The sequence below is a fragment of the Artemia sp. Qi Xiang Cuo genome, chromosome 1, assembly GCF_049724085.1.
Source record: "Artemia sp. Qi Xiang Cuo chromosome 1, ASM4972408v1, whole genome shotgun sequence".
NCBI lineage: Eukaryota > Metazoa > Arthropoda > Branchiopoda > Anostraca > Artemiidae > Artemia > Artemia sp. Qi Xiang Cuo.
This window is the reverse complement of record NC_142794.1, coordinates 94,710,689-94,733,000: the sequence shown is the minus strand read 5'-3', so window position 1 is coordinate 94,733,000 and position 22,312 is coordinate 94,710,689. Positions and strand designations below refer to the sequence as shown.

At 34.7% G+C, this 22,312-nt stretch overlaps 1 protein-coding gene across 1 annotated transcript in view; it reads right to left on the bottom strand.

Moving 5' to 3' along the window:
• Positions 1-19,097: 19,097 nt before the first annotated feature.
• Pcl (polycomb protein Pcl) overlaps positions 19,098-22,312 on the bottom strand; it is a 78,219-nt gene continuing 75,004 nt past the window's right edge. The window contains exon 9 of the mRNA XM_089096934.1: positions 19,098-21,309. Coding sequence (XP_088953060.1) covers positions 20,926-21,309 — 384 coding nt within the window. The 3' untranslated portion in view covers positions 19,098-20,925. The remainder of the gene's footprint in view (positions 21,310-22,312) is intronic.

Below are 22,312 nucleotides of genomic sequence, written 5' to 3'. Positions count from 1 at the left end.
AAGTAATAGTTTTGGAAGTACTTGGTGTTTAATAGTTAAGTGGAAATATGAGACACTCGTTACAAGACAGCTGACCAGCATCCATAGGATTCGTCCTTATGGGATTTAAGGCAATATTCATTCAAATGAAAAGGGAGCTGGGGGTAAATTATAACCCTTTTATTTTTTTTTAATTTAAGGTGGTCAACCTTCCCTAATAAGGTGGTCACCTTATTAGGGAAGGTTGAGCATAAAATTGAATATTATGTTCACACTGTTACTTTAACAATGTTAATTTCATACTCAACATTCCCTAATAAGTGACCATCTTCTTTCCTTCAGCAGCCGTTATTGACGCTTTGTTTAATCTATTTCATCAGATTTCAGGAAGCTTAGAGGTTAATAGTCCCTTTGTTTTGATTAATCTGGCCTCTTGGTCAGATTGGTTGGTCTCTCAGTAACATCTTAAATTTTTTCGGAGAGAGGGGTCTTTATCCTGAGTACCACCAATCCTATAGAAACAGTCCGGTTGTCTGCAATAGTTATTATCCAAAGGATTAACATCCTTCATTCCTATGGATAGACTTCATATATCTTTACGGACTGAATGGAGAAGCCAACGGCTGTATGTCTTCAGAAACTATGAGATTTGACACAAATATCTCAATACTTTTAAACATATTGACTACTTCCTTTGTCCGAGAGGACAAGGGTTCGAATCCTAGTGTGCTCAATTATTTGGTTTAGGACGGGGGTCAGTGGCGTGACTGTGTAAGCTCAGCCAGAGTCGACCCAGTTTTAAATGGGTATTTGAAGAAATCTGGGGAAGGTAAACAGGAAGGGTGTGCGAAAGCACAGGATGGTTGCCCCCCCCCCATTGCACTTCCTGGCTGAAGGGCCAAAAACGGAGATCAGCACCACTGGTTGAGACTATAAAGTCCAATGCTGTATTCCTTACTTACTTTATATTGATTACTTCAATATTTTCGTTCACTCCGATGATGACTTTTTTGCGCCTGATGATTGTTTGGCGATAGAAAATAAACTTGCTATTACTAATCTCCATTTTTCACTTATGAAAAATACTAGAACTCGGAATTGCTATTTAAATGATGCCTCTTTCCATATTCTCAGAACTCTGGTTTAATGTAACTAGCTTTGAATCTAAGAAAAGAAAAGGAAATACGCATCCGTCACGCATCATACTTCTTCGACTTCCTTTACGTGGCTCTCACAAATTTTGAATTTGGGGGTGTAAAAATTAAATTCCTTTAACTTCTTAAACACGAACATCGCTTTCAAGAATCCTATGTTTATGGTTTCGCTGAATATAAGTGAGATCAGAACTTTACTTATCTTTGGTAGAATACGATCAATACAAAAGAAATTAATTCCTTCCCCCTCTCTTTAACGGTAGGCGGAAGACAGATATTCTCGTGTTAATCAAAAAGGTACTACTTGAATTAATTTATATTGTTGTTTTGTTCTCCAATATTTTTCTCAATCTATAAGTCATTTCTCCGTGTATGGCCCTCCTCCTCCTTGTGTATTTAAGTCATTATGCCTATTTGGGGTTATATTATGAGCGTATTAACTACTCTGCTAGATCATTATACCAATCAACTTTCCATGTGCTAACCTTGCGTAAATTACGACAATTCCTTTGACATTCTATGCTAATTGCCAGCAGGAAACAGCAGGCAAAAACTGTTTTGAAAACGTAACTTCGCTCATCTCTAAAAGGTCAACTTAACACGCCAAATTTGAACCTTCGACGTAATCAGGGATTGTAATACTTTAAAGTTAAAAGCATAAATTATTTGTTTAATTTAGAAGTTTTAATACTTTTAATCGGTTTTAGTTAATTATTTTTAATAGCTGAAAAGTAATCAAAACACGACCAATAGGGGAGGGGGTCTTTCTATATAGGGAAAAGGAATGAGACATTCGGTACTTAGTTTTCAAATGTCTGAATCTTATTAAAAAATCCTAAGATGAAGCCCTTGAGCAATAGTTTCATGGGAACCTTTCTAAGTCCCCCCTGTCCCTAGTGGCCCCGGGGAGGAAATCATTGTCAACTCAGGTAGAAAATGCTCGCAAAGCTTAGTATCAAATCCAAAATAATAATAATAATAAAAAATCGAACACGGTAATTTACTTACGATTTTGAAACATATTAGTAATGGATTTAACTGTCTTAGTTTTCGGTCACTAAAAAGAACATAAAACTTGATTGAGGATATAAGATTGATTCTTTTGTATGGAACTTTAAGCAAAATAGGTGAAGTGAAGCAGTTTTTTAGTGACAACATTGTTTGTAAATAAACTCAAATGGTCAAGTAAGGTCTGTGTCATTATAACTTAAAATTAACAGATATTATTCCACATTTAAGTGGGGCTGGCCTCTCCTCAACTCCTTGTAATTTACAAAAATTTCTATCTTCCCAAGTTGAAATTATTTATGAGTGCAACAAATGTGCAACCGATTGCTTTTTAAAACAACTGAACTGAAATTTTAAATGAAGTGAATGCACATCAATCAGGTCTTCTATCCGGGAGACACTGTGGATACTGCAATCCAATCACCTTTGCCCTAGAACAGTCATTCTTAAAGCATTGTAGACAAAAAGACCAATTATAAAACTTCGATTTCTACTGGCAAGCGTCGCTCTTCACCTATAGTTTCTTGCTAGTTCACCTCACCCTAGGCTTTCGTAAATATAAGGAGAGGCAACTAATCCCTCTTTCAATGCCTATTTCTTACATTTAAGTTTAATATCCATATAAAAGTACATCAGGAACAATAATTATCTTTAAAAAGGTGCACTCCTCAAAATATTTATTAGAAGGGAAGGGTCCTGAAATATTAAAAACAGTCTATTACGTAGTATTCCACGGCTTTCGCGGTGATTTCTTCAAATAAATATTCTTTTTACAAAGATACCTTCAATGGATGTCACAAGGGAGGCAAGGAAGTCAGTGATCATATTCTGTTTCAGTATATTAATTGGGACAAAAAAAAATAAATTATTTAACATTTGTGGAAACGACAATTTTACCTTGCGACACGTAGGAATGAACCTGCCAACCTTCGATTAGGAAGCGCAGCTTTATTCGCACCATCATCGCAAGGTATTATGAACAATAGTTCGTTTATAATTTTATTAAACTACTTTAAAAATTGGAATTTTAGTGGCTAGTGCAGGGGTGGCCATCCCAAATTATCTTGCAGGCCACTTTGGACATATATATATATATTACATATATATATATATATATATATATATATATATATATATATATATATATATATATATATATATATATATATATATATATATATATATATATATATATATATATATATATATATATATATATTTTTACTATTATTTTACGTATAAACATAGATAATATAAAATAATAATAATACTAAATGCACATTTTAAAAATATATAATACTAACAATAAAATATAATGAAAGAAAAAAACTACAATCATAGACAAATACTTATGTCACTAATGCAATATTTATTTCTTCACTTTTTCACTTAGCTTTTGCAAGTCGATCTCAATTTGGGTATTTGCACATCGTAATTGGTGTTGCAGGTTAGCGTCCGTTATGTTTGAGCGTGTTTTGTGTTTGGTCAATTTCATTTTCGAAAAAAAAAAAAAAAATGATTCGCAGTGTAAGTTGAACCAAAAGCGCTAACAACTTTTTGTGCCAAATTTCTTAAATTGGATAATCTTTCTTTTGTGACGTTAATTCTTAAAAGATATATATATTGTATATTTTTGATTATGAATTCTCAAACATGCGTTTTAATTCATTATTGCACAGTTTGTCAGTCAGATCCGTTTGGAGATATTCTGGGACAGACTCAATTTCGGAAAAGGAGATGAATATATTTCAAAATTGTTGGTGTATTTTTCCAACTCTAGATTATTGAATAAGCTTCCAAAAGAATCTGCAAGTTTTCTTATTTATGTCGCATATTTGATATATTTGCTACATTTTGATTTCTTAAATTCTTCCAACAATGGAAAGGGGTGAGCATTCTTAATTTCCAATTGTGATACAAATAGCAACAATTTCTTCTGAAATGCTCTGATGTAATTAAATGTAGTGACTATAAGGCTATCTTTTCCCTGCAGTGATATATTTAATTCATTGAGTTTGTTGACAATATCCACTAAAAAGCATAAATCCGATAACCACTCATCATTTATAATTCTGGCACAACCCTTTTTTGTCATTCATTTTTTGTCGTTTGTCATTCATAAGCAAATCAATTTCTTCTCAAAACTGGCAAAATCGCTGTAAACATCTTCCACGACTTCTAGGCGGACTCGACTGAAGTACACAACATAACCGTATTCAGAATCTAATTCTTTCAGAAAATCCTTGAATTGTCAATGCGCAAATGCAATTCACTGAATGTAATTCACCGCTTTTATAACTACTTGGATAACATGATATATTGATAATACGTGGGCTATACAACATAATAATATAATACTTGGGCTATATACATTGAAAAACGACATTGTTAAAAGTGAAACATCGAAATCGAATCCGTGATGTCCCAAGATGTGCGCGCATCACGAGGGCGCAGAATATAAAAGTGTGATGTATCTCGCGGGCCGCAAAAATGTTTACGGCGGGCCGCATGCTGCCCGCGGGTTGGCCGCGGGTTTTTTTTGATGATATGGAGTACATTTTGAAATTCAGGAAACAACATTTTAATTTTTTTTTATTTTGCTTGATGGAAACATAAAAAAAGATACTTTCTAAGTTTTTCTGGGGGAACGAATGATCACTGGCAACTATGCCTGTCATTTGAGTAAAATATTGCCATCTATTCACAGGACAAGAATAGAACGAAAAATATACATAATGAGGAAAATGGGAAATACTACCATTAAAACTTTGGCACAAACAAAGCTCCTGGTGCCACTTGTACCTTCACATCTCATATTTTATGCCAATAAGCACATGAATGCAATCTTTGATGTTTACAGAAAAATCGTTTCTGCAACAAAAGAGAGCCATCACTCCGCAGCATCCATATTACAGTCTTAGTTCGGAAACATTTCTGGGTAGCAAGGGGGGTCGTACATAAATTTATACCCCCCCCCCCCTCAAATAAAAACGCTATTTACCTAATGTAGCTTTTTGAGGGTTCAGACCAACGCCTTTCCTATAAAGATTTACCACTTCTCCTTCCTAATAGCTAAAGCGCAAGTATATACATCTGCACATTATCTTATTAAACCTAAAATGAATCAACTTAGAGGACTGAATCCTTAGATACATGTCCGTATTATCCGTTTCTTTGATATGCCCGCATTTGTAGGAACGAATGCACCATTGAGTGGCATACCTTCCCCGTGGTGGATCCAGCGGGGGGGGGGCGAGGGGGAGCGTTCCCCTAACGTAGTCTAAAGTAGTGTAATTTACTTAATTAACTCAAGTTTGCGTTATTTAAACTTGCTCCTAACGCAAGTTTATGGGATCAACCTATTTTGCCCCCCCGGCCCCCCCCCCCTAAATTTTTTTTCGGATCAACCTATTTTGCGTCCCCCACCCCGTAAAAAAATCCTGGATCCGCCCCTGTAACTGCCTCTAAAACTGAAAAGATCAATATATATTTTTTCGGTTATTTTAAATCCAGTAACTATCTCAAAATTTTCAATTGATAGCTTTTTTCCTTTTTGAGACAAAATTGTTGTTTTGTGCCTTTAACTTTTAATTTGCGTTCAAAATAATTACTGATGGATACAGGAAGAGGGTGCAGGGGACCCCCCCCCAAAAAAAAGAATTATGGCACCCTCATTTATTATTTTTTTTAATAGATTTGTCAATTTGGTCAATTATTGGCGCCCTTGTCACACTGCCCCCCCCCCCAAGATTTTTCTTTATTGGTGCCCTTGTCACAATGCCCCCTCCAGAACCGGAAAAAGGGCGATTGGAACGATTGGGCCCAATCGGGCCCCGCTTTTGAAAGGGCTCAGTTCCGCCATTAAAGTTAGCACAAAATGACACCAATACGAGCAGGTAAAGCAAAGGACATTGCAAAATTGTCTGAAGTAATCAAAATCGAAAAACGTGTCAAAAATGAAAAAGAAGAGCAAAGATACTGGCGGTTAGAATATATGCGAAAACGACAATTAGAGCGTGTTAAAAATAAAATGAAGAGCAAAGACATACGCGGTTAGAAGACATACGATACCGAGCCAGTGAGCGAGTCAAAAATGAAAATGAATAGCAGATACACACACGGTTAGAAGAAAAGCGGCGGCGTGTCAAATATACGCGGTTAGAAATATGAGACACGGCGCATGTGAGCGAGTCAAAAACGAAACTTAAGAGGAAAGACACACGCGGTTAGAAGACAAGAGACACCGAGCATGTGAGCGAGTCAAAAATAAAAATGAAGAGCCAATACACACGCGGTTGGAAGAACAGCGGCGGCATGTCAAAAATGAAAATGAAGAGCAAAGACACAGGGAGTTAGAAGATATGCGACACCGAGCATGTGAGCAAATCAAAAATGAAAAGCAAAGACACGTGCGGTTAGAAGACATGCAACACCAAACATGTGAGCGAATCAATCAAAATCAACCTGGACAGCGAGAATCAAAACGTGTCAAAATTAAAAATGATAGCATTGGTGATTGGGTTCGGGATTTTGAAATGGATAAGGTCATCAATGCCTACCATACTTTTGTTGAAAAAAAAAGGTTCAGCGATATGTATTTCATAATGACGAAAGACAAGCCGAGGTAAAACGAAGCAAAAAAAAAATCGAAAATGATAGCGATGATTATTAATGGTTGGATTTTTTACACGGCTAAGGTTATCAATGCCTACAATACCTTTGAAAATCAAAAAACCTGCCGGACTAGATAAATCATTGGAAGAACAAGATGTTATTGTCCCATCACCTGAACAATTAAAAGAAACAAAGGTTCGGCGATGTGACTTTCATAATGACAAAAGACAAGCCGAGGCAAAAGAAGAAGTTTTGTCCCACCACCTGAACAATTAAAAGAAACAGAGGTTCTGCAATGACGTCACACCTTGTGGCAATTTGGAAATACAGTACACTGTTATGTTGTCACAATGTGGAAAAATTGAAGATTTTTAAGACATGAAAAAAAGTTGAACATTTTTTTAGTTTAGTTCAGAATCGCGAAAGTTATAATATTGCTGTAATAATAATCAAATATCTTTGAATAGAATGCAGTATGAAAAGACATTTAGTTGCGTAAAGAGGAAAAGAACTGGTAATTGCAAAAATATTTGTATATATTTTAACAAGGGACTACAAAAACTCAAAACCTTAACAAAGAAGTATGAAGCTTAGTAGAAATTGCTGTTAGAAAAACATCATTACTGTTGTTCTTTTCTTATAAGTATAAGCAATGTCTATTTTAAAACATGAAAAAAAGTTGAAAATTTTCTTAGTTCAGTTCAGAATCGCGAAAGTTATTATGTAAACTACAAAAAATATTTTCGGTGCCTTAGCAATAATTTTAATGTTTTAATTCAAACTAGAAAAACACCTGAAAATTTAAAAATTAGCTGTTTTTTTTTGTTTGTTTGATAAAATCAACTTGCTACGTGATTAAACTTACAGGATTGAACGTAACCAGTTATATAATGTCACTAGGAAAGTCCAAAAACTGAAGATTTGCAATTATTACAAATGATGATTCTCTATTTTGACAAGGGATTACAACAATTCATAAACCTTGAAAACGAAAACCAAAAGTTGCAAGCTTAGTACATATCGTTGTTATAAATCGGACTAGATTCAATAATCAAAAATCTTTGAAAAGACAGTAGTAGGAAAAGATATTAAATTGTGTAAAGAGCAAAGAACTGGCAATTGCAAAAACATTTGTATATATTTTAAAAAGGTATTACAGCAATTCAAAAACCTTAAAAAAAATATCCTTTTTGAACGCAACCATACTCTCAGAAGGAAGGCCAAAAACAAAAATTTTCAATTATTATAAATGATGATTCGCTATTTTGTCAAGGGATTACAACAATTCAAATCCTTAAAAAAAAACCATAAGTTTGAACCTCAATACATATTGCTGTTAGAACTGGACTTGCTTTAACAATCAATATCTTTGAACAGATACAGTATGAAAAGACATGAAATTACGCAAAGAGCCAAAAGCTGGTAATTGCAAAAATTTTTGTAGGCTATATATTTTAACAAGGGATTACAACAATTAAGAAAGAATAAAAATTAAACCAAAAGTTTGAAGCTTAGTAGAAATCGTTGTTAGAAATTGGATTTGCTTTAATAATCAAATATCTTTGAAAAATACAGTATGAAAAGATGTTAAACTGTGTGAAGAACAAAAAACTGGTAAAAGCAAAAATATTTGTATATATTTTAACAAGGCATTCCAAAAATTCAGAAACCTCAAAAAACTAAACCAAAAGTTTGAAGCTTAGTAGATATCGTTTTTAGAAATTGGGATTGCTTTAAGAATAAAATTTCTTTGAAAATACTGCAGTATGAAAAGACAACAATTTGTCTCAAATTGTTTGCGGCTAGTAGACAAGCAATAGGGGGAATCCATATATATATATATATATATATATATATATATATATATATATATATATATATATATATATATATATATATATATATATATATATATATATATATATATATATATATATATATATATATATATATATATATATATATATATATATATATATATATATATATATATATATATATATATATATATATATATATATATATATATATATATATATATATATATATATATATATATATATATATATATATATATACGGTATGTTTATTTATCATGGATTTGAATTAAGCTTAAAAACTTAATATAGGCCTATAGAGGGGGCCCGGCAAAAAAAAATCCATTTGGGCCCTACACATAGTCGATCCGGCCCTGGCCCCTCCCTGGTTTTGCTCTAGATCCACCCCTGAAAAGAACCTTCTCTCAGTTTTCTAGGACCATTGGTTAGATGTTAACACTCCTAAGAAAAAATACAAAATTCTGAATTTTGAAGCTTTTTTCTTGTAAATGGGGTAATCGTTTTAAGTCTTGTAGCTTTTGGTGGCTTACTTCAAATCATTGAAGTTTTACATGTTCGAAATCACTGTAAAAAGCTTCTTTTTATGTCCGTATATATTGCTATCAAACTACTTCTCTTAGAATTTCAGCGACTGTCAGAACTAGTCACTCTTTAGTTATAGTTCATTGCCAAGAACCCCATGAAACATGGACCAGGTGTTTAGGCAGTTCACTTATTCACCGTAGTATTGTTTACGTGGGCTTTAGACTGCCAAATTAGTATATCTTCCCATGATTATTGTGGCTCCTGGAAGGCACCCACTGGTGCCAGGCATTAAGACAGCTAGGACCGTATCCATGATTGTTGTTCGGGGGGAGGGGGGTACACAAAAAACTAAAAACGCTTCAACAATTTGTTTATCTGTATTTTTGTAATGTTTTTGCGAGTCCCACCCCTCCATGGAAAAGGCCTTGAAGTATAGTATTTAACAAAAAAGAAACAATTAACAAAAAATAACGGCTTACGCATTGGCTGGCACCCACGCGATATATTGTGACAAAGGAAACTAGTCAAACGGGTATCTGTCAATAGAGAATTTAATCGTAAACCGTGGTTTGTCATTGCGTTTACAATATTTAAACTATTGGTTTTGGGGGATTAGGGGGGGGGCAAGGTACCTAGGTTAGGTTATGTATTTAATATATGCTATGCTTTACCCCTCACCCCCCTAATAAGCAAATATGTAGCCCAGATTTGTCTCTAAACTATTATATTTTCATCCTATATTGTTTTATTTTATTAGCATTAACCAAACTTGACTTTTCGCGTGGGTACCAACTAATGCATAAGTTCCAAATAACGCTATGAATTATCCTAAGTGAAAATTAAAAAGAAGATTTCTGAAAACTTCGCAGAATGACCCAATCGAGACAGTAGGACAGCAAGCAATTCAATACCACCAATTTACAAAATTTGTGTGGAGGTGAAATATTTTCTTTATTAAAAAAAAAAAAAAATGTCAAAAGGTATCTTTATATAGGAATCCTGTTAAGAACATGCCACATGCCATACTGATTCCGGAAACAGAATACAAAATCACATACAGTTTGTATGTCAATGTGTAATGAATGAATGATTTTATTCAGTGATTAAACCCGTACAGAGTATTTCACTATCTAATCTACAAAATATAGCATAAAATATCAAAAACGTCAATGTGTAATTTAGCAGTAGGCAATTTGGACTGATGGTTTAATATAGAGGCTGAGGGGGTAGTAGTTCCCTCTCATTGCAGGAAGATTTTGAGCAGAAACAGGAAGATTATAATGATCCGTTTACTGGTAAAGAGGCGGGGAAGGGGGCCTCCTAAAAGACGGGATTTCTCTAAAAGACAAAAAAACTTGTTTTCTCGAAAGTTATAGAAGTGTGATCCAAAAACTATTTTTTTGCATTTCAGACTAAAGAGATTTACAATCTTTTGTACAGAAAATGTCATACCTGGTTATCATTATTACTGGAATGCACCGTTTATTTTTGTAATTTTATCATGAGCCCTGCGAAATTTTTGAATGAGATCAAAATCAAAGTTTTTTAGTTCGTTTAAAATCGAATTCTAACAAGATCACAAGAATTTGCATATATTATTATTCCCACGCAAAATTTATATTGGAAATTATCATGGGCGCCCAAAAGCTGAATTTCAGGGGGGGGGGGTTACCTGGTCTAATCGGAACTTCCAATGCTGTATAATAGAATTCTCAAAACAAAAATATAAAATATAAGCCAACATCATTCAGCCAGGGGGGGGACTGGATCCCCCCTGCACCCCCATATGGGCGCCCATGGTAATAACTCATGAATGATTCAGTATTCATATCAGTTTGTTGCATTTTTGACAAGGTTTGGTTGTTTTGGTCATTTTGAAGGATGCTACCGTTTTGCATACTGAAGACCTCTAATTTAGGTAATTAAAAATTATGCGGCAACATTGCTTAAACATAGCTGTAAATTCTCCAAATTCCCATACGGTAAACGTTGCAATGGTTTACGTTTCAAGAACTTTAGTAGGCTGTGAATCAAACTGAACTTATTGAAATTCATAACCTTGTTAACAGCCGAAAGCTGATACTTCACAGGACAGTCCCTGTCACTGGTTAATTGGTTTGGAATGAAGGCGAGACTCTGTACGCTCAGCCACAGTCAACCTAGCTCTGAATGCGTGGAGAAATCTAGAGAAGGTAAAAAGGAAGGGTGTGTGAAAGCACAGGTTAGCTGGCACTCATTTCCTCAATTTCTCTTCTTGGATGAAGAACCGTGAAACAGAGATCAACCCCGCTGGAACTATTCTTTGCAGTTCTTTTTTTACAGTTCCCTGTCCTGTGATCATTACTGTATGCTGTGTTGTGAAGCATCAGAATTCATCTGTTCGATAAATGCGCAATGACAGAAACACTTTTTGTCGCAGATAATTTGCAAAAAAAAACTCCTATTTAAATATGGAAAAACCTAGCAATAAGGAAAATCAAGACACAATTTCAAAACAAAAATTAGTTGTTCAGCAAATTCATCGTTAAGAGCCACAACAACTCCTCAACTTTCTAATTATAGGCCTACATGACTTCTTAGTGATACTTTTGAATTTTACTTTTCAGACTGCGGTTGAACCAAATTTTCCAAACGCGGCTTAAATATTTTAACGTCAATGAACTTTGGGTTTCTCGTAAATTCTTTTCCGGGAAAGTCACACCGGTTTACAATAAACGTAGTATTTGTGGACACATTCTTATTAAATACACCCCCAACAGGGAAAACCTACAAATCAAAATTCCAACTTATAAAGCACAAAAAAGGGACAGTAGAAAACCACACGAAAAAGATGCATTGGATATAAACGAAATACTTCGGCTTTATTACTTCATCCAACTTAATAGCAAAAACTAGGCACATGCATAAAAGGAGAAGATCCCCCCCCCCCCAAAAAAAGATAGGATTTTATGCGTATGTCCATAGTTTGTCCTAATGGTAACAATAAATAATGCGAAAAATGGAATGTAAAGAGATTTGGCTAGGAAGGCGGGTAGAGTAAAATTTATAAGAAAAAAAAATGTAAATTACATGAAAAAAAAACTATGTTATGGCTGCAGTGATTTTAAAAGGGGCATACAAATTAGGGGTCAACACTGTTTCCGTTTCCGTTTCTTTTTTTTTTTTTTCACTGTCTTCTGTTCTGTTTTTTTTTTTAGGAAACGGAAAAAAAAAAAAACAGCTAGCCGTTTTCTTATTACCCTTTTTGTTTCTGTTCCGTTTTTTTCTTATCGTTTTTGCCGTTTCTGTTTTTTTAAATCCGTTTTTCTTCATTTTCCGTGATTTGGTTGCGAACAGAATCATATCGCATTCTTGCAACTTTTATTGAATTTTGACACTTGCCATGTATGGATTCTTGATAATCTTGATACATGCTGAAGTTTGTCAGTTAAGAAAATGTCGATGCATGAGAAAGAGCTTGTAATTAGAGAAATTTAAGTAAGTAGAAATTCAAGGTAGGCTAATGTAGCTACATAGTTATATATATAAATATATAGGCTATGTTAAATAAAAAAACTGAAAGTAAGGAGCGACATTAAAACGAACAGAAATTATTCCGCATATTAAAGGGGCTATCCTCTCCAATAGAGTTGTGAGAAAGACTCAAACTTTGGCGCATAGAGCGAGGCGTTGAGGATGGGACATCCCCTTTCCTATACAGAATAGATACTGTTCGTTTTAAGTTTTAATGTCGCTGATTACTTTCAGTTAAAAAAAACTTGTTTTTTTATTTATTTCTGAGTGTGTTTGAATTAATAGAGGTTTTGATTTTGGATCACCATACATGAATAATTAAAACTAAGTTTGCATATTAATTTTACTTTTTTTTGGCTATATGGATTTCTCGAAATTTTGATCTGACGATTTTGAGAAAAAAGGGGCGGAGGAGGGGGCCTGGTTGACCTCGAATTTTTGGTTAATTCAAAAGGGCACTAGAACTTATAATTTTATTTACGAACGTTTTTATTAGTAATAAATATACGTAACTTAAGAATTAACTTACGTAACGAATTTCTGTATTCGTATATTTTTATTACGTATTTTAGGGGCTTTGCCGCCTTGCTAATACGTCTCTTTTTACGCTAAAGTTCCAATTTTGTTCTAATTCTTTAGAAACAACCACTTAATCACAAAGACCTTTAATTAGAATAAATAGCTCCTATGAAAGTACAAAAAAAACTTTATCGTAAAGAGCGAGGTATTGACTAGGGGGTGAACCCAATCATATGCGTAATAATTTCTTTTCGTTTTAAGTTTTGATGTTGCTTCTTACTTTAGGTTGAAAAACTTAGGCACTTATTTAAAATCCGATAAACACGTGAGAAGTGAAGTTTCGTTAATGCTGATGAAATGAAACAAAATAGGATGGAAATATAATAGTTTATGAACAAATTTGGGCCATATATTTGCACATTGGGGGGGGGGGGTAAAGCATATAATATATTAAATACGTAACCTAACCTAGGTACCTCTTTTTGCCCCTTCTACCCCGAAAAACTAGTACTTAAATCTTTGTCACGGAGTGAGCAATACCTCACTGGGCAGCGAAAACCTATTTTTCATATAGCATCTTTGAGATTTAGATGCGGTCTTTCTCACGTGTTTATGGGATTCTAACTAAGTACCAAAACTTGTTTTTTTATTTAATTTCTGATCGTTCTTTTTTAAATTATGCTGGGAAATCCGGCCTCCCTTCATAGCAATGTCCCTTCCCCCATGAAAAGTTCATCCATGGAAAGATTCTTCCACGTAAACCCTACCCCTCCCCCCCCCCCTCCACAACCAGAAAAAATCCCTCTGAAAATTTCTGTATTCTTTCCAATAACCAATACTATGTGTAAACATTGGGCAAAGTTCATAACTTTCTGACCTTCCTCCGGGAGCTGTGGGGGATTAAGTCATCCACAAAGACATATTTATTCTATTTTTCGACCATGCTGAACAAAGTGGACCATCTCAAAATTTTGATCGGGTGACTTTGGGAAAAAAGTGAGCGTGGGAGGGGGTCACTTAAAAGGGCATTTTTTGGTCACTTAAAAAGGGCAGTAGAACTTTTAATTTCCGTTTGAATAAGCCCTCCCGCGATATCCTAGGACCACTGGGTCGATACGATCACCCCTGATAAAAATCCGTGATCTTTCCTCTGGCAAAAGAATACAAAATTCCACATTTTTGCAGATAGGAGCTTAAAACCTCTACAGTAGTGATTATCTCATGGATTAATTTTCATTAAGGTTCTATGACTTTTAGGAGGTGTTTCCTCCTTTTTCGAAAATAAGGCAAATTTTCTCAGGCTCCTAAGTTTTGATGAGTAAGACTAAACTTGATGAAACTTATATTTTTTACATTAAGCATAAAAATCTGATTCTTTTGATGCATCTATTGGTATCAAAATTCCGTTTTTTAGAGTTCCGGTTACCATTGAGCCGGGTCGCTCGGTGCTGTGGCTTTATAGTTATTACAGCTCATTACGTAATGAAAAATGCTGACGGCAAGCTCACTTTAGTACATAGAGTCCTTGACCTTAAGAGACTAAAAGTTGCTCACACTAGCGCCAACATCCTTCGTGCGGTCCGTAGTAGCCTCCAGAAGTTCAGAATTCTGCATAAAGTCTACTTTATAATTACCGATTCAGGAGCTAATATGGTAAAGGCCCTCAGATACGGTAACATTATGCGAAGCTCATGTTTTTCACACAACCTGCATAATGGGGTGCCTAATGCCCTTAAGCTATGGGAATGCAGAAACAAGGCACACTTAGTAAGTGCTACCCACCTGAGTAATTCCGGATCTAGTTCTGAATCTGATGATAACATAGATACTGGTGAACTAGATGACTTTCCCGACCTGATTGTAGGTGACAATGACATTGAAGAAACGGGTTACACTGACTGCAGTAATGACAGTAATAGTAGCTCGGAATCAAATGATTCAGACCTTTACAGTGATTATGAGAACTCAGTACCAAGACAATCAGGACTTTCCACTGAAGTATTGACGCTGGGAACAGCCCTGGTAAAAATACGAAAGCTAGTTAGAATACTGAAAGTGTCTTCCAAATCCGATAACGTCTTAGAAGCTATCTGCAAGACATATAATCTTAGTCCATCCATCACAAAGGACATGAATGTTCGATGAAACAGCACCCTTACTACGATAGAATTGTATTGTGCCCGTAAAGAACCACTGCGCGAATTCTTCAACCGAAGCCTTCGTGACGCTAAAATCAGAGACCTCGAACTTAACAACAATGACTGGTCCATTGTGGAAGCTGTCATTGAGGTTCTTCGCCCGTTCAAACAGGCATCGGTGATAGCTAGCGGGTATAGTTATATTACGGCAAGCAAGGTTAGGCCGATGATTAAAGTACTTCAGGTATTTTGTGAGACGTTAGATAGTAGTGCTATTACTGAGTCAGTCAATGACCTGAAGGAATTATTAGCTGTCCAACTCAGGAGATATTTTTTTAACAGTCCTAGGTTTGATATGCTACTCTTCACAAGAGCATTGCCTTTTTGACCCTGCAATTTACGAACAAATGAACGATATAGACAGATTCAGCTCGTCAGTCCGTCTCTTCACTTCTCCAGCAGTTCATTTCTGAGAAGAGAAATACAGAAGAACCAATTCAAATCCAATTGAAATCTGCATCTTTCCCAATTGACGTCACTCCTATCAAGACAAAGACTAACGAAAAAACATTACCAACTCCACATCAAGAAAACAGCTTGTTTGCAAAGTTTCTCGACGCGACTGGGCTTTGGATGGACTCTTCAAATCAATACTAACAATATAAGCACTGCCCGCGCATCAGCAAATATTATTAGGGCATATGAACAGATAGTTCCAGTGTTCTTGAGTGAGAGACGTAGATCAGGAAAAATTAATTCTGATCCGCTAGAATTTTGGACTGAGTATTTCTACACTTGCCCAGAGTTAAGTGAAATTGCTTGTATACATCTCGCAGTGCCTGCAACTTCAGTACCAAGTGAGAGCGCATTTATTATTGCTGGGTATTTTACTCGAAAGCAGTGCTCACTAATGATTGCAAAGGCACTTGAACTTCGAATGTTTTTAAGTGATAAGTTTTGATTTATGTGGCCATTTTGAATTTTTGATCTTTTTTATATTTGATCTTTTTTATTAATCAATGTTTGTAAATGGTAATTTTACTCTCAAAAGCATAAAAAACTTAAACTAAAAACGGAAATATCTTTTAAAACGACCGTTAAAAAGAAAAAAAACGGGTCGTTTCTGTTTTTCGGAAAAAAAAAACGAAAAAAATAAACGGAATTCCGTTTATTTTTTCTCGTTTCTGTTAGAATCTGTTTCTGTTCCGTTTTTTAATTGCCGTTTTTTACCGTTTCTGTTTTAGCCAAAAACAGAGACGGTGCCGACCTCTAATACAAATGTATAAGAAGAGAGGAACCAAAAAAAAGGTGAACCTTATATGTACATGGAAAGGAAGGACCTCCAGGCCTTACACCCCTTAAAATCATGATTATGTGCATTTGCTCATCATTTCTTTTGATAATAACACAGATGGTCTGTTCCTTTTTTTAAACCCTAAAAATTTCCAGTCTGTGCATAGTATAAGGATGTCCGTGATAACAGATTCCAAAGGTCAAAGATAAAAAAAAAATCGGTGTTTCGCGTGTTTTTTTGTAAACAATTCGGTTCCTTTGGGTCTTATGCTACTTTTATTTATTGAAAAATAATGCAGAAGACGGAATTCCTACAACTTCTGTTCATTTTTTTTGTACTTTCCACCGTTTTAAGATGCTGGCAGTGAGTGCGCAGTGTCCAACACAGTGAAAAGCCAACAGTTATTTTTGAAAGCTTTTCACAGAGAAGACCCATGTCTTTGAACCAAGACTAGGGCTCTCTGATTAAAAGACACGCAATTGAATCATAAAAGCGTATTTGTCTCGTAATGTGTATAATTTCGTTGCAAAACACAGTGAAGTCATTTTTGTGAGCTTTTCATAGAGAAGGTAGATTTCTTTGAGCCATGAGCTTTTCATTTCCTTCGTAATGTGTATAACCTCATTGCAAAACATAGTAAAAATACATTCTTGTGAGCTTTTCATGTAGAAGTTCCATTTCTTCGAGCCAAGACTAGGCCTCCCTGATTGATAGGCACACGTTTGAATAATAGAAGCGTATTTTCTTCGTAATCTGTATGATTTTGTTCTAAAATATAGTGAAGCGTCGTAATAAGAGCTATTTTTGTAGACTCTTAACAACAAATGTTTTTGTGGCTCATTTCCAGGCCCCTAACCACTCCCCTTTCCCACTGCAAATGTTTCTTCAAGGAACCTGAGAGTACAGGTAGATTAACAATTAGCGAAAGGTACATGTTTTTTCGTATTTTCTTCGTAATTTGTATGATTCCGTTCGAAAATACAGCGAAATGTCGTAATAAGAGTTGTTTTTATATAGGCTCTAACAACAAATGTTTTTATGGCTCAATTCCAGGCCCCTAACTCCTCCCCTTTCCCACACCAAAATGTTTCGTCAGGGAACCCTAGAGTCCATTGGAGATTAAAAATTAGCGAAAGGTACACGTTTGAAAATAGTCAAATATTTTGGAATTTTTTGTTACACTTGTGCCTAAGAATTTGCTCAAGAAAATATAGTCACTGCCAATCCCAAAGATCGGATCTGAAATGCTCATCTCTTCAACTTCGGAAAAGTAGATCATGAGGATCAAAGCGTAGTTGAATACAAATCGACCAGGTGATCCTTCCTATTAGGATAAGCACGTTCTTTAGTTACTCAATTTTTTTTATCTCCACTTTCAATAAATATGAGAAAGTGACAGAAACAACCTCTAGGCGTTAGAGCAATAAAATGCAGTATGACCCACTTCGAGAAATTAAAAAACCTTGGCTTTGGGGAAGAGCAAAGAGATTCCATAAACCAATTTTTTTTTTCGGTGACAGCGCTATGTATGCAGGAATTTAATTTTTTTGGGGGAAGAATAGTAAAAGGAGATAATTTGAATAAGAGAAGCTTGGAAATTCGAAAAGGTGTAAGATTTCAGGGGAGACCGTACCCCAAGCCCCCACCCTCAGGATACCTCCTTGATTTGAGACATGTCTCGATTATTTCACCCTTAGATTGTCAGAAAAGCTTGTTTCACTTTTTTTAACCTTTTAGGCCTGTTAACTATGTCTAGCCTTTACTTATATTTTTGTGATTCCAAATAGTAATAAATAGCACAAAAAGGAGAAAACAAAGATGAAAAAAGTAAAAAGAGCCCCGAAGATTGTTTTATCTGGTATACAAGGATAGGACCTTCGCTAAAATCTTTCATTGGCTGAATAAAACGCTTGGTCATAATATATAAAATGAGGACTAAAGGGCTTTGATAACTCATGCACTTCTCAATTGCTACCCCAAGAGTGAAAGTTTGGTCGAAGGGTCCTCTACCCCTCCTAAAACCACACTATTCTTCTCATAAAACTTTATAAAAAGAGCCCCAAAGATTGTTTTCATCTGGTGTACCATACAAAGATAGGACCTTAGGCAAGGTCTTCTATTGGTTTTCATTTTTAAGCAACGAAAAACGTTTACTCGAACAAAACGAGCGTATAATTTTTTTTTTATGGGGGTGGGGAGGATTAAGAAAGAATGGTCTAAATGACAACATTTGAAACATACACAGCGAAATACTGGCCAGAAATAGTTCTAAAGTTAGAGTCTGGGCACAGAAACAAATGTGTAAAAGAAAAACCTTTCCAGACATTACTGAATCTTATGTCTTTTCTTAAACAAGTTCGTTTTAGACCAGTATAAGCATACTGGTCTAAGTTTACCTTAATTACCTTCCGGACACTTCCAGCAACGTGTTCAACAGTAGATAGGCTTTGAGTGGGCGTATAATGAACTTGCTTATTTTTTCTATACTTGACAAAAATACAGTATTTGTGTTTATTTGCATTTCCTCGAGCTTTTAATTTGAACAACTGGAATACCCAAGTAACACTTATGAGCCAGAATAACACTCCGTTCATAATAGAACTGTAAGAAAATTAACCACAGTAAAGTTAATAATGATAGGATTCAATTTTTTTATATAATCAGTTTTACAATAATAGCATTATAATAATAGTTTACAATAATCTTACCAATTATAAATAATAACTGGTAACGTTAAAAAGCAGAAAGGAAACGAAAAAAAAACGAAAGAAAGAAAAAATTGCTTATAATAAAGCCATCAAATTATTGGCCCATAATTGCTGCCAATTCGGTTCACTAAATTAGGACGCCTGAAGTTACAGGCCTAGAATAATTTTGTTTTGTCCCTTTATGAAACCTTATGGCTCTTATTCAGAACACAAACAAAGAAAATTCGAATAAAATTAGTTTCCAATAAAAGCGCTTTTACCAATTATCAACAACAATTAATAACATTAAAAAGTGAAAAGAAAAGGAAAATACGAGAGAAAAACAATTCATTTTGCTTATACCAAAGCCGGCTTCTTATTGGTCCATAATTGCTGCCAATTCAGTTCATTCAACTAGGACGCCTGAAGTTACAGGCCTAAAATATTTTGTTCTTTAAAGCCCCACCATCCATACTTATGGGACCCTCATTAAGAACACAAACAAAGGATATTTAAATAAGCTTAGTTTCCAATAAAAGTGTTTTACTAAGTATAAATAACAATTAATAATTTAAAAAAGCAAAAAGAACAGAAAAAAGCGCGAAAAACTAACAAAAAACTACTAAGCTTGTATTTTGACCAATTAAAATAATTAAACAACGCTCATGAACAGGAACAACAAAAGAATTCAGCTTTCCCATGTCATTCATTTTCCAATAACAGTATTCTATCAATTATAAATGACAATCAATGGTTTAAATAAGTGGAAAGAACAGGAAATAAAAACTGAAGAAAAGAATAATTTTGCTTATAACAAAGCCAGTTTCTTATTAGCCTATAATTTCAAAAAATTAGAAGCAAACTATCTTATGGTAAGTACAATAATAAAGATAAAATTTAGTTTTCAATATTTATATTTTACCAGTTTTAACAGCAATGAGTAACTTAAAAGGAACTAAAAAAGATGAAAATCGAAAAAAAGGAAAGTGGAAAAAAAAAAACGAACTTCGAAGTTTACACACATTACTCACTTGGACACATATATATTAACTAAAAAAATAAACAAACAAAACTAAGAATGTATGCTCCCAGAGTGCTGGGAATCTTGGTCTCACTTTTGACGAAACATTTTGTCAGTTATCCATTTTGTCAATTTCGGTCTTTCAATCAATATGCAAAAAGCAATGACAGATCCACGCGAGCCCTCCCCCAGTTTCAATGTAGTAAATTCTATGCAAAATAGCCTTATATATTTATAAAACTCTCTAACAAAAAGAATTACATATAATTCTTCACAGCAAATCTGTACCCACCCACCTTTCCTTTTCACACGACGAACAATATGCAATGTTGGAGGAAACAGAACTGTTTTAGATAACAACCCTTGCCCCTCCTGCTTAGATAAGTTTTAGCCCCTTAGCCTTCCAAGAAAATTGGTGCTATTTATTCTTTCCATTCTGCTCCTTTGTCTTCTGTCAAGATTAGAGAGTATTTGATAACATAAGACAACTCTTAGAAATCCTGATTTGACTCAAGGAACATTTAAAATGAGTGTTTCTAAATTCTCATAGTGAATGGCCAACTTGAACGATGGTTTGAAACTATGCTCTTTTTCTGAAAAGAGGGTAAAAAAAGAAGCGAAGCAGTGGCTAATTCTCAAACTTCAACAAAAACATCGTCTTCATATATAAAACCATAGCCTCCTAAAGGCAGCACTTTTCTAGCAATGCACAGACGTTTAGAATCGGAAACTTGTTCTTGAACTAGCAATTTTCTAAAAATTTTCTTTCGTTTTTTTCTCAGACGTATTTCACCATTATTACGAATGATTAGATCTTTGGCACATAATTTTCGATTCCTTGAAAACACTTGTTTTAGTTCAAGCCATCGAAATGGATTCATATCATCACCATATTTTCTGGCAAATGTTGCTACATAGTCTACTAAGTTAATGGTACCACTGAGAAAACAAGGATCTAAATCTGTGGGATTAACACCATCCGAAAATCCATTCATCTTCCGCTTCTTCTTTTTACCACTCTGAAAATACGAGAAAACATAAAATCAAAATATATCAAAGCTAAAACTATCATTAAAACTTAATTGACTAGATTTTATTATAGCCCCCAGACCGAAAAAAGAGAAATGGAACCCTAGGTTGAGTTCTAACATAATTAACTTGTCTACTTATCTCAGTAGACAAAAGTCTTGTAAATAGAAGAGGAAAGAGAGGATAATATTTAAACAAAAAAAAAGGATCAGAGATAATCTTAAATGGGAAGTAAGCATCAGCACTGTTCTGTGTAAAAAAAAAAAAAAAAAAAAAAAAAAAAAAAAAAAAAAAAAAAAAAACGAGAAACAGGTCCGTCAAAAACGGGCAAAATGTTTTTCTTTTCTGTTTTTTTTTTGTTTTGAAGAACAGAAACAGGTTAGACAAAAATAGATGTAAAAACAGAAACAGTGTCGATGCTTAATAGGAAGGCTGCTATCAGACCACTCCCTCCATTCACTCCACCTTTTATGCTACGGGTTGACTTTTTCTTATTAAAAAATAAAAAAAATGATGATTAAAAAAGTGTGATTCACTATATTACTTAGCATAAAATGAGCCGGATCACAACCCATGTCAAACTAAGAACATGAAACTAGAATGAAATAAAATCACACCTTTTCCGTTACGCGACAGATACTCGGCCAAACTTCACTAAGAACATAAGAAATAGTAACAGTAGCAGTTTGCGGAATTGCAAGAAGATTTATCACGCTCCAAAACTAAAAAAAAATGCTTCAGAGCTTAAAAAAAAAGAGATTATTTTATTTCAACTTTGTTTGCAAGATTTTCTAGCGATACATATTGTCTTTTACTAAGTGACCACGGTATGGCAGCAATGGTACTCTTGTCTGTCCACTCTGTGGCAACAAGTATGGATGTGGGATACTTACATGGGCTTCGGGAGGGGGGGCAGCGGGTGGGGGTGGAGCATACCTTATATGCTTCCATGGCATAACTTATAACCCTTGCCCTGGGGGCTCTGGGGGACCT